Source organism: Erpetoichthys calabaricus, chromosome 6 (genome assembly GCF_900747795.2).
Source record: "Erpetoichthys calabaricus chromosome 6, fErpCal1.3, whole genome shotgun sequence".
NCBI lineage: Eukaryota > Metazoa > Chordata > Cladistia > Polypteriformes > Polypteridae > Erpetoichthys > Erpetoichthys calabaricus.
Window position 1 is genome coordinate 198,665,851 of NC_041399.2, and position 12,941 is coordinate 198,678,791.

Consider the following 12,941-nt stretch of genomic DNA (forward strand, 5'->3'; position numbering starts at 1 on the left):
TTTCTGTTTTCGCAGCTTAAGGATGGCTTCTTTCACCTGCATGGAGAGCTCCTTTGACCGCATGTTGTCTGCTCACAGAAAAATCTTCCACATGCAAGCACCACACCTCAAATCAACTCCAGGCCTTTTATCTGCTTAATTGATAAGGACATAACGACAGACTTGCCCACACCTGCCCATGAAATAGCCTTTGAGTCAATTGTCCAATTACTTTTGAACCCCTGAAATGAAGGGATTGTGTTAAGAAAATGCTTTAGTTGCCTCACATTTTTATGCAATCGTTTTGTTCACCCCACTGAATTAAAGCTAAAAGTCTGCACTTCAACTGCATCTGAGTTGTTTCATTTAAAATTCATTGTGGTAATGTACAGAACCAAAATTAGAAAAAAGTTGTCTCTGTCCACATATTTATGGACCTAACTGTATGCTTTTTTTGTGTCTTTGAGACCCACAATTGCCACCCACAGTCACCCCTGTCTACTCCACTTGCCTATCCAGGGAGACGCTGGCACGTTCATGCCATGCGCCACAACACACGCCGAGCAACTTTCTGTTTAAAATCAAACAACTTCCAGTCACATGCATGTAAGCCCCCCTACTGCTCTTTCTTCTTCACCTCAGAGTCCAGAGAAGCTGCCCAGTGAGGGCATCCAACCCCGCCCTTACTGATCCAGCTACCATAAAAGCTGGGCATCCCTTTACCAGGCCAGAGCAAGCTATAAGATGGCACTCCAAGAAGTGAACCTTTTTTGTTTTCAGTTTATGCAAAGCCCCAGAGCGGGGAGTAGTACAAGGGCACAAGTTTTTCTTTCTATTATAAAAATCTTTACATTCATCTGACGATGAATAAAGGAGATGATCCGGTTGGCGCCCCAAAATCCTTTGTGTTTGAGATGGCTGTTCCAACTCCCGACCACACTACATAATGTTTTGTTGTTTAATTGGGTTCTCTTTAAGTAGTTTTAAGACTTATGTAAAAATTTGGTCATGTTGTAGGTGATATTTAGGAAGAAATAGAAAAAATTCTAAAGAGATCACAAACTATACCAACATGTGTTACATAAGTGTGTGTTAAACCTCTTAGTTTAGTCTGAAATGAACGTCTTGACAAACTGACCAAAAAGTAGCATCTCTTCTTACCAGAAAAGCAGTCTATTCCACAAGACACATCTTTGGCCAGGTCTGCACAAGTCAAGGGGCAGGAAGCACACTTCCTTGCTACAAGTCCTCCTGGGCATAAAGTAACATTTTGGCAGCTGTTCTGGGGACACGGCTCTGTGGAGAAGAGAAGCTCTTTAGTAATAGGATTGATTTATATAAATCCTGGGGCAAAAACATCAGAACATCTTGATTTCAATGTGATATCACCTCACAAGATCATACATTGCTGCAATGTTTTGAGCTTATATTTGGGACACCAATCAATTAAGATATAGAATCAGTTAAAAAATGGTTGCACCACAGACACTGCCTTTAAATATTCAACACATGGTTACGTTAGCAGTTGTTTTGCCCATATCCACACCAGGTAACAAGCATCATCTGTTTTGGATCCAGAATTATCTCCAGTGCCTGAAATGGTTGAGGTGCTACTACTCCCAACTGGGAAAATGGGAAGGTTCAATGAGTGGCGACTCTGGGATTGCTATGTTGACTTCATACAGGACACGCCATCTCCTATTACACAGTGTAACAACTCTAGGGAGCGTGCCAGCCACCCAACCTGACACAGACAGACGCTAGAGGCACACTGATAAAACAAAGATACTTTTGTTTTTCTTCTCCACGTGGGAAATGCCTTCCCCGTTTTCCACAGGCACAACTCAGTCCCACAAGCACAATAGCACAGTATTAATACTTCCTTTTCATCTCTCTTTACTCCTCCACTCCTCCTCAGCAAGCTTTGTCCACCTTCCACCCGATTGTGGCTTTCCAAGTACTGTCCACTGGTCCCTGATATAAGCTATCTTGGATGCCCTCACTATCTTACTCTTCTTTATTTATTTATTTGGTTTAGTACAATGCTATATACTGTATATCCTGCCGTTCTTTCTTAAACTCTGTGAAGTGCCTTGAGCATGGGAAAGGCACTATATACAGTGCATCCGGAAAGTATTCACAGCGCATCACTTTTTCCACATTTTGTTATTTTACAGCCTTATTCCAAAATGGATTAAATTCATTTTTTTCCTCAGAATTCTACACACAACACCCCATAATGACAACGTGAAAAAAGTTTACTTGAGGTTTTTGCAAATTTATTAAAAATAAAAAAATTGAGAAAGCACATGTACATAAGTATTCACAGCCTTTGCCATGAAGCTCGAAATTGAGCTCAGGTGCATCCTGTTTCCCCTGATCATCCTTGAGAAGTTTCTGCAGCTTCATTGGAGTGCACCTGTGGTAAATTCAGTTGATTGGACATGATTTGGAAAGGCACACACCTGTCTATAGAAGGTCCCACAGTTGACAGTTCATGTCAGAGCACAAACTAAGCATGAAGTCAAAGGAATTGTCTGTAGACCTCCGAGACAGGATTGTCTCGAGGCACAAATCTGGGGAAAGTTACAGAAAAATTTCTGCTGCTTTGAAGGTCCCAATGAGCACAGTGGCCTCCTTCATCCATAAGTGGAAGAAGTTTGAAACCACCAGGACTCTTCCTAGAGCTGGCCAGCCATCTAAACTGAGCGATCTGGGGAGAAGGGCATTAGTCAGGGAGGTGACCAGAACCCGATGGTCACTCTGTCAGAGCTCCAGAGGTCCTCTGTGGAGAGAGCAGAACTTTCCAGAAGGACAACCATCTTTGCAGCAATCCACCAATCAGGCCTGTATGGTAGAGTGGCCAGATGGAAGCCACTCCTTAGTAAAAGGCACATGGCAGCCCGCCTGGAGTTTGCCAAAAGACACCTGAAGGACTCTCAGACCATGAGAAAGAAAATTCTCTGGTCTGATGAGACAAAGATTGAACTCTTTGGTGTGAATGCCAGGCGTCACGTTTGGAGGAAACCAGGCACCATCCCTACAGTGAAGCATGGTGGTGGCAGCATCATGCTGTGGGGATGTTTTTCAGCGGCAGGGACTGGGAGACTAGTCAGGATAAAGGGAAAGATGACTGCAGCAATGTACAGAGACATCCTGGATGAAAACCTGCTCCAGAGCGCTCTTGACCTCAGACTGGGGCGACGGTTCATCTTTCAGCAGGACAACGACCCTAAGCACACAGCCAAGATATCAAAGGAGTGGCTTCAGGACAACTCTGTGAATGTCCTTGAGTGGCCCAGCCAGAGCCCAGACTTGAATCGGGAGAGATCTTAAAATGGCTGTGCACCGACACTTCCCATCCAACCTGATGGAGCTTGAGAAGTGCTGCAAAGAGGAATGGGCGAAACTGGCCAAGGATAGGTGTGCCAAGCTTGTGGCATCATATTCAAAAAGACTTGAGGCTGTAATTGCTGCCAGATTTGCATCAACAAAGTATTGAGCAAAGGCTGTGAATACTTATGTACATGGGATTTCTCAGTTTTTTTATTTTTAATAAATTTGCAAAAACCTCAAGTAAACTTTTTTCACATTGTCATTATGGGTTGTTGTGTGCAGAATTCTGAGGAAAAAAATTAATTTAATCCATTTTGGAATAAGGCTGTAACATAACAAAATGTGGAAAAAGTGATGCGCTGTGAATACTTTCCGGATGCACTGTAAATAAAATATATTATTATTATTAATGTGTTACACACAAAGTGCTCAAAATGAGATCCTTGCGGTGTCACATTTACACAATCCTTCTGGAAAATCAGTGTATTATTATGGCTGTTAAAAAATGTTTAACTTGACTTCCGTAGGTGTAGAAGCCTAAATTGCTCTTCAAAGCTTCTCCTCCGCTTTCTACAATAAACTGGAAGCAGCTACTTGTGCATAAGAAAGATGAATTAGGTCCTAACAGGAGATTCATACTAAATACTGAAGTTGAAGAGTCAAAAATAAAATCACTCGATTGGACAGATTTTTATTTTTCCATCAGCAAAAGAGAGTTATTTGGACCAAAAAAGTGCAAAGGGCCAGGAACTTCAGCCTCTGTAGCCAACCCACTTTAAAACTGCTCTTTGCATTTTTGTAAGAAGAAGAGAGAGTAATGTGACTCAAGGGACACTTAAGTGAGATGACATACCGATTTCCAGGGAGCCCTGGGATGATCCTGGTAGAGAAGTGCAAGAACTGCCTCCGTTCTGTGGAGCAATGCATTCCCGGCGGCGGATCACCACTCCACTGCAGTCCTTAGTGCAGTTGGACCATACTGTCCATTGTGACCACCCTCCATCAACTGAGAGAGACAGAGTGAGAGACAAAGACTAGATCACATAAAGAGCTTAGCATTTTAATTTATAGTCAGTGCCTGGGAAAACCTTTCATGGCATAACTAAGGCTCCAGTTCTGATCCCATCAACTGGTGTGATGATTTTCTATAGGTGCTGTATATCGGGTAAACTGGTTTGTGATTTCTATTAAACACAATGAAGTTCCATATCTGAACACGTTCTTGACTGCAATGGTGCTAGAGAGCAAATATCCATCTATCCATCCATTATCCAACCCGCTATATCCTAACTACAGGGTCACAGGGATCTGCTGGAGCCAATCCCAGCCAACACAGGGCGCAAGGCAGGAAACAAACCCCAGGCAGGGCGCCAGCCCACCACAGGAGAGCAAATATGCAAATAGAAAAAGTTCTCTCATAACCAGATGAGTTGACGACGCTAAATTGGTACCCAGTGTGTGTGTGTGTTTGGTGTGCGGGTGTGTGTCTGTGTGTTCTTCTTGTGAGGGAGTTGTTCCCTGTCCAGGGTTTGCTAGCTGGGACAGGCTCCAGTATAAAACTGACCCAATCCCACCCCGCGACTCTGGTCAGGATTAAATGGGTTAGAAAATGACATGACATGACAACTGGGATAAAAGTGCATCTTCTTAAAAGCATAGGTCTCACTTCAGTTAGGCTATATGTTAAACAACCTTCATTATGCTGTAGGCCATGTTTGTCGATTTAAAGACTAGATGGCACATATAACTGATTTAGAAAGCTTTCTCACAATACAATATCAAATATATTTAATCCAACCTGGAAAATAAAAATCAGGATTTTCTGCCCCACATGAGCTTCTCAGATTTAAAACTCTTGGTTTTAACTCCCCTGCTTGTTTCTTTAAGTGGATCCTTATTTAGATAGCAGTCCTTATCATCATACTGTGTGTCACTCCATTACTGCTGTTATCAAGTAAATGGGCAGCCTGCTGCTTACCTGGGCAGGCAACATTAAAGCACTGCTGCCTTTCAACGGCTTCACCCCGACAGCGCTTTAACAGCTTTTGACTTGAACAGTGCCTCTGTCTTTTATGAAATCCCGCTCCACATGTTCGGCTGCATGGCCCCCACGACTCCCAAGGGTGCCATACTCCACAGTCGTGTTCATCCAGAGGTGGCACTCCAGTCTGATCGGAGCATTCAGCCACTCCATCGCAAACCTGGAAAAGATAAGAAATCAAAATGTCAGGATGCACTGAATGCAGATTTGCCAGGTGTGCCTTTCAATGAGGGTGGCACAGTGGTAGCACTGCATGCCTCGCAGTAAAGAGACCCGGCATATGTATCAGTGGATCACCATCTGGGCTTGCTAGAGTAAGCGCTACCAGCCCAGGACACCAGGTGTCATGATCACTGACTCTGTCTCTTCTGTCTATCTATCATATAGTGCCTTTCATGTCTATCTATCTATCTATCTATCTATCTATCTATCTATCTATCTATCTATCTATCTATCTATCTATCTATCTATCTATCTATCTATCATATAGTGCCTTTCACGTCTATCTATCTATCTATCATATAGTGCCTTTCATATCTATCTATCTATCTATCTATCTATCTATCTATCTATCTATCTATCTATCTATCTATCTATCTATCTATCTATCTATCTATCTATCTATCTATCTATCATATAGTGCCTTTCACAATTATCTATCTATCTATCTATCTATCTATCTATCTATCTATCTATCTATCTATCTATCTATCTATCTATCTATCTATCTATCTATCTATCTATCTATCATATAGTGCCTTTCACATCTATCTATCTATCTATCTATCTATCTATCTATCTATCTATCTATCTATCTATCTATCTATCTATCTATCATATAGTGCCTTTCACATCTATCTATCTATCTATCTATCTATCTATCTATCTATCTATCTATCTATCTATCTATCTATCTATCTATCTATCATATAGTGCCTTTCACATCTATCTATCTATCTATCTATCTATCTATCTATCTATCTATCTATCTATCTATCTATCTATCTATCTATCTATCTATCTATCTATCTATCTATCACTGAAATGCTGTGGAATTTATTATGCATGTCAATAACAACATTTATCTGTTACGGATTTTGCTTTATTGCCTTTTAATTTTATATGACTTTTGCTTCACACTGTTTGTTATCTGCATGCTCACTAGATAGATAGATAGATAGATAGATAGATAGATAGATAGATAGATAGATAGATAGATAGATAGATAGATAGATAGATAGATAGATAGATAGATAGATAGATAGATAGATAGATAGATAGATAGATAGATACTTTATTAGCTTATTTGCCTGTTCTGCATTGTAGCCCTTTCAAGGGGAATTCTTACACATTAGGTAAATATATTTTTTTAGGAGGCAGGTGCTGTCCTGTCTTTAACTCTGGGATGTGAAACTGTTAACTGTGGGTGGTTTTGTGATTACTTATTATACCTATTGTTTTATATTTGTTCAAAGCAAGGCATTGTATTATGTAGTTGAGACAGGAACTGTGCAAACATCTGATAAGAACAAATCACCTATTTCTGTAATTTCCAATAATTTGGAAATCATTAGAAAAATAACATCCAAGTCACAGGAAGTTCTGCTCAGGCTTTATAACACACTGGTGAGGCCTCATCTGGAGTCCTGTGTGCAGTTTTGGTCTTCAGGCTACAAAATTGACATAGCAGCGCTAGAGAAGGTCCAGAGAGAAGCAACTGGGCAGTAAATGTAAAGGATTACATGTAGAAAATACAAATGTGAGGTTTGAATACAATGGGAGGTCTGAAAATTGAAAGTCCACCTTATGAGAAGGATTTAGGACTCATAGTGGACTCAACGCTATCAACTGCCAGACAGAAGCCATTAAGAAGGCTAACTGAACGTCAGGTTATATCGCGCCTTGAGACCAAGGAGGTTATGCTGAAGCTTTATAACACACTGGTGAGGCCCCATCTGGAGTCCTGTGTGCAGTTTTGGTCTCCAGGCTATAAAAAGGACATAGCAGCACTAGAGAAGGTCCAGAGAAGAGCGACTGGGCTGATTGCTGGGCTACAGGAGATGAGTGAAGAGGAAAGATTAAAAGAGCTGAGCCTTTACAGTTTAAGCAAAAGAAGATTAAGGGAAGACATGAATGAAGTGTTTAAAATTATGAAGGGAATTAGTCCAGTGGGTCGAGACTGTGATTTTAAAATTAGTTCATCAAGAATATGGGGACACAGTTGGAAACTCGTTAGGGATAAATTTCACACAAACATTAGGAAGTTTTTCTTTACACAGAGAACACAGACACATGGAATAAGCGACCAAGTAGTGTGGCAGACAGTAAGACTTTAAGGACTTTCAAAACTAAACTTTAGGGTTATTTTGGAAGAATTAAGTGGATAAGACTGGTGACCTTTGTTGGGCCAAACAGCCTGTTCTTGTCTACGATGATCTAATTTAAAAATATGTATCCTACTTTTTGTTTCACATATTTTGGGTAGCCAGCTAAAATCTCTTCAGTCATGTATGACATGGGCAGATTTGGGACGGGGTCTTAGGATATTTAAAACTGGAAAGCTGTAGAAAGTTCTTACTCAGAATTCTTAAATTGGAATTCTAAATTCATCAATGTGCTGTAATGAAGAACCCCCCCCCCCCCCCCCCCCCATTTAATAATTGATTAATGTGGCTTTTTCTTCCATGATTCTTAGTGGAATGAGAGGGGTGAAGTAGTGGTAGGGAGCGGAGGGGTGGCTCTGAGGCTAAGGATCTGTGCTTGTATTTGGAGGTTGCCGATTTAAATCCCTGTTAGTGGCAAAAGAGATCCTACTCTGCTGGGCCCTTGAGCAAAGCCCTTAACCTGCCCTTGCTCCAGGGACGCTGTACAATGCCTGACCCTGCACTCTGACCCCATGGGGTATGTGAAAACTAACAAATTCCTAATACAAAAAATTGTATAAGGCAAAATAAAGAACAAAAACATGGCACTGGTGGGCTTCAGAAGGCTTTGACATTGGACATTGGCACTGATACAATTTCTGACTGAGTTACTATAATCAGAATATAAGTTTAATATGTCATTGTGCTCTGTGCAAATATTTTAAATCTGCTTTTCTTTTATTTCTACTCACATGCACAGCTGAGCCAGATTTAGTATGGGGCCTAGCATCTAGAACTACTAGGCAAAGCATTTTAAGACAAGACAAGTTAAGGACAACTTGCAAAATGGGCAACGTGCACTATTTCTGTGTGTCAAACTCAGCATGAAATTATATCCTCTCTTTGCCTTGTTTGGAATTGTATTATTCACCTAAGTGGGGTCCTGCACATAGAGAAAGAGTATAAAACCATGGAACATTACCCGGCACACCTTTGAAGCTGACGGATGGATGGGAGATAACTTCATCCGATCCGGAAAATCCTTCCAACGCAGCGATGAAAATGGCAGACTGTATACATCGAGCTCCCACTTTGGTAATGGACTTGTCATGGCTTTCTCGTCTGTTATGCAGCGTAAGCCATCATTAAAGAAAGCTAAGTTATTTCTCCTATGTGATTTCTTACTGCTGTATCACTAAGGGAGGGGTATCGCCTTTTTATATCATATCTACAGTGGTGGGCCGTCAGGGCCTGCAAGGCCTTCTCTGCTGGCCTAAAAAAATATCTGAATCACAAACTGATGTTAATTATATTTTGTCCATGAATACTTATTAAATAATTCCAAATAGTCTGTCCGCTTCCTTTCATAGCTTTTCCGATGGTTGTGCTGCGCCTGCTTCCTGACATGTAATTTCGTATTAAAGCATTTAACCAATCACATTTCAACCATCATTTGTTGCCAGGAAGGGTCAAAGTCAAAGAAGTCTGCCCAGAGGCCTTCACAATCCGTTCTGCAGGCCCTCTAACACAAAATCAATGTCGATTAAACTGTTGCTTCAACCAATCAGATTTTGAGTTGGTTTCACTAGGGCCCTCTAGCAGGCGTACGGCAACGTCACCGTATTCAGACCCGTTGATTGGATAGGATGGTGTAATAGAAAAATCTGAATGAGAGCATCATGGGGCAGCTACTACACATTGGTATGTTTGGCGGTGAGCATTCCCGTGTCCACTGCTTCTGTCGAGCGGATATTTTCAGCCCTAAAGCGAATTAAAACTTATGCCAGAAATACGACAGGGCAGGTTTGACTTTCAGCATTAGCTTCGATGGCGATAGAAAGGGACTTCGTGATGGAACTGAAGCGCACGGATAATCTGTATGACAGAGTAATTGAACTGTTTTTGAGGAAAGAGAGGAGGATGGATTTTGTTTACAAATAATCTGAATTTTTGGTGAGTAAAATGTTACGATTTTCCTAAATAATATTGCAAGTTTATGAGTTATTATTGATGTTTTTTATGTGTGTCACGGCTGTAGCTGCAGTAGAAAGGAACTTGTTCACCCCTGGTTTGTCTATTCAATAAAGGCATTTATTGTGGCTACAGGAGTTATCTATCTGCGATACAACGGCTCTTTATACTGTATTTCCGAATATTATGATGGTTTTTATAACCATAAATTAGTTTTTGAGGGGCAGGTTGATTCAGACGGAGCACTACTGAAGGCCTAGGTGTGAAATGCACGGTCCGCCACTGCATATCTATATAGATTCGGGTTATGTAACACGCCGCAATTACTAAAGAACTTATTCCAACAAGGGAGCTAGCGCCCCCTACTGGCTACAGTTACTTGTGTTGTTAATCAGAAATCAGGATCAGCATTAGAAGACTGAAAATGTGAGCTACAGTTTTAAGCCTTTTTGAAGGACAGCCTTGAATTCCATTCAGGATATTCACAAAATAACGTAATGAAGAAACACAAATGTGCATTAGTCTAGTGAGCTTGTAACTCAGATGAAGGAGAACATCTTCTGAACATGAAGAAATGTAAAGCTGTGAGGGAGGCAGAGGATGAAACAAGGAGCAGGACATACTGTAAATGCTACCCACTCCTTTAATAAGGGTACTGCTTTTTTGCAAGAACAAGAAGCCATTATTACCAGATGCATCAAGGACCCATGGTAGAAACTGAGGAATTAAGGAATGCATTCAAAACCAGCCCTTTGAATCATATGGATGAATTGAATTTTAAAAATATCTGCATAAGATATTTTAACATCTTAGTGTTAAATGTCCAAATGGTCTTCAAAGACTGAATGGTTTATTCTTCTTTGTAAAACATGACATGTTCTTACAGCACTCAGCACAAAGGACTCTTCCATTCAATGTCTTATTCAAGGCAGGGAGGACGAAGAGCAGGACACATATCAGAATATTTAGCTTTGAACTTTATTTTGAGTAATATAGCAAAGAAACGTATCACATTTTCAAATCTGCTTAATCTAATTTAAAGTCGCACAGGGCCACAGCCTACCCCTGCAGTACTGGGCACAAGGCAGGAAACAGACCCAGGATGGATGCTAGTTCATCACATGACCTCTGAACACCCACGTCGGCCAGTGTGGATTTGCCAATTAGCCTAAGATGCACAACTCCTGTCATATGTGAGAGATAAACCAGACAAACTGGGAAAACATGAAAGTGGACTCATTCAGTGACCAGGCAATTTCTGTATAGCACCACTGTACCTGGTTGAAGCTAATGCAGCTGCCATCATTACAGGTAAACTCTGGACAAGGGCTGGTGGAGATGTTCTTGCCTAATGGATTTAAAAAAGGATGAGATGAAGTTAGCATAATAAGAAGTGGAAGAACAGAACCTGGAAACAAAAACTTGATTATCTACTACATGGTGATTTTCATAATATATGTAATTATTATTATCCTTTTGTTTCATGTATCCTTTCACATATTAATCTGATCACTAGGACAGCATTTTTTCACTTAAGAAATATAGCAAAAGTTAGACCTCTTATAACATTGCAAGATGCTGAGAAATTAGTTCACGCTTTTGTTGTGATTACTGTAACACACTCCTCTCAGGACCAGCCAAAAAAGACATCAATCGATTGCAACGAGTGCAGAATGCAGCTGCCAGAATCTTAACTCTGAAACAAAAATCCAAGCACATCACCCCAGTTTTGATGTCACTACACTGGTTACCTGTGCCATTTAGAATTGACTTTAAAATACTGCTTATGGTTTATAAAGCCTTAAATAATCTCACTCCATCTTATATATCAGAATGTCTGACACCTTACACTCCAAATCGTAACCTTAGATCTTCAAATGAGTGTCTGCTTATAACTCTAAGAGCTAAACTTAAAAGAAGTGGTGAGGCGGCCTTCTGCTGTTATGCACCTAAAATCTGGAATGGTTTACCAATTGGAATTCGCCAGGCTGATATGGTGGAGCACTTTAAAAAACTGCTAAAAACACGTTACTTTAACATGGCTTTCTCATAGCTTCATTTTAATTTAATCCTGACGCTCTGTATATCCAATGAATTACATTATTATTTATGGTGTCTCCAAAATCCGTACTAACCCCTACTCTCTCTTCTGTTCTTTTTACGGTTTTCTGTGGCAGCGATCTGTGCCACCACCACCTAATCAAAGCACTGTGAAGTCCCAACATTGATGGATTAAAGACCAGAAGTCCACGTGACCATCATCATCAAGTCCTTCCATGAGAACCCTGAATACAATGAGGACTGATTGAGGTCATTTATGTTTGGTATAATGCCTAGAGAGTGCTGGGTGGTCTCATGGCCTGAAACCCCTGCAGTTTTTATTTTTTTCTCCAGCCGTCTCGAGTTTTTTTTGTTTTTTCTGTCCTCCCTGGCCATCGGACCTTACTTTTATTCTACAGTATGTTAATTAGTGTTCTCTTATTTTAATTCTTATTTTGTCTTTTTTTTCACTTTCTTTACCATGTAAAGCACTTTGAGCATTATTTGTATGAAAATGTGCTATAGAAATAAATGTTGCTGTTGTTTCTCAGTTTGTGCTGTTTGATTTTTACTGGGAACACATTGAGTTCCTTAGGTCTTACAGTATTATCCAAGAATCAGGACTTTTACAAGGCATGTGGGCAATTCCAGTGAGGACAATCTTCTGCACCTAGGCAGCAATTGCTTTACCTGGCAGTTCATCAAGATATTTTTGGAGAACCTGGTCAAGCAGTTCAAGTGTGCTTCGATTCTGAGTCACACAAGCCTATGTGTCCCAAATGTGGAAAATCTCAATCTCAAGGTTGAGGTATCTCTTTGTCTGAGATGTTTACATCATCTGAACCAGCTATGTCGATGAATAGACATCATCTTTCACTTCTGTCATAGAGAATAATCTCCAGTCAGTTTGTTCCCAAGGTACAACTGGTATTGACAACCATATTGTACATGACATACAGTAGGTGTTCCCCATCTCAATGAGCTTTTCAGATTGGTCTTGACCAACCAATGATCAGATACTGGCAGACCAAGCTCTCAGAACATTGACCAGTATACATTGCTAGCTATTCGATTGTGTTGATGAGTGTATTCATTTGACGCTAGCCCTGAGCATCTGGCACTAACATGACTGATGTGCTCTTCATGTTGCTGGCATATCCTGAACTTGCTATCAACATCCATCTTGAGAATATTCTTCAAGAGATAGTGTG

At 40.6% G+C, this 12,941-nt stretch overlaps 1 protein-coding gene across 1 annotated transcript in view; it reads right to left on the reverse strand.

Annotated features, from left to right (window-relative positions):
- sspo (SCO-spondin) overlaps positions 1-12,941 on the reverse strand; it is a 417,885-nt gene that overhangs the window by 283,139 nt on the left and 121,805 nt on the right. Inside the window, exons 32-35 of the mRNA XM_051928802.1 lie at positions 10,968-11,038; positions 5,294-5,516; positions 4,169-4,321; positions 1,141-1,275 (exon numbers count right to left, since the gene is read on the reverse strand). Of these exons, the coding sequence (XP_051784762.1) occupies positions 1,141-1,275; positions 4,169-4,321; positions 5,294-5,516; positions 10,968-11,038 (582 nt within the window). The remainder of the gene's footprint in view (positions 1-1,140; positions 1,276-4,168; positions 4,322-5,293; positions 5,517-10,967; positions 11,039-12,941) is intronic.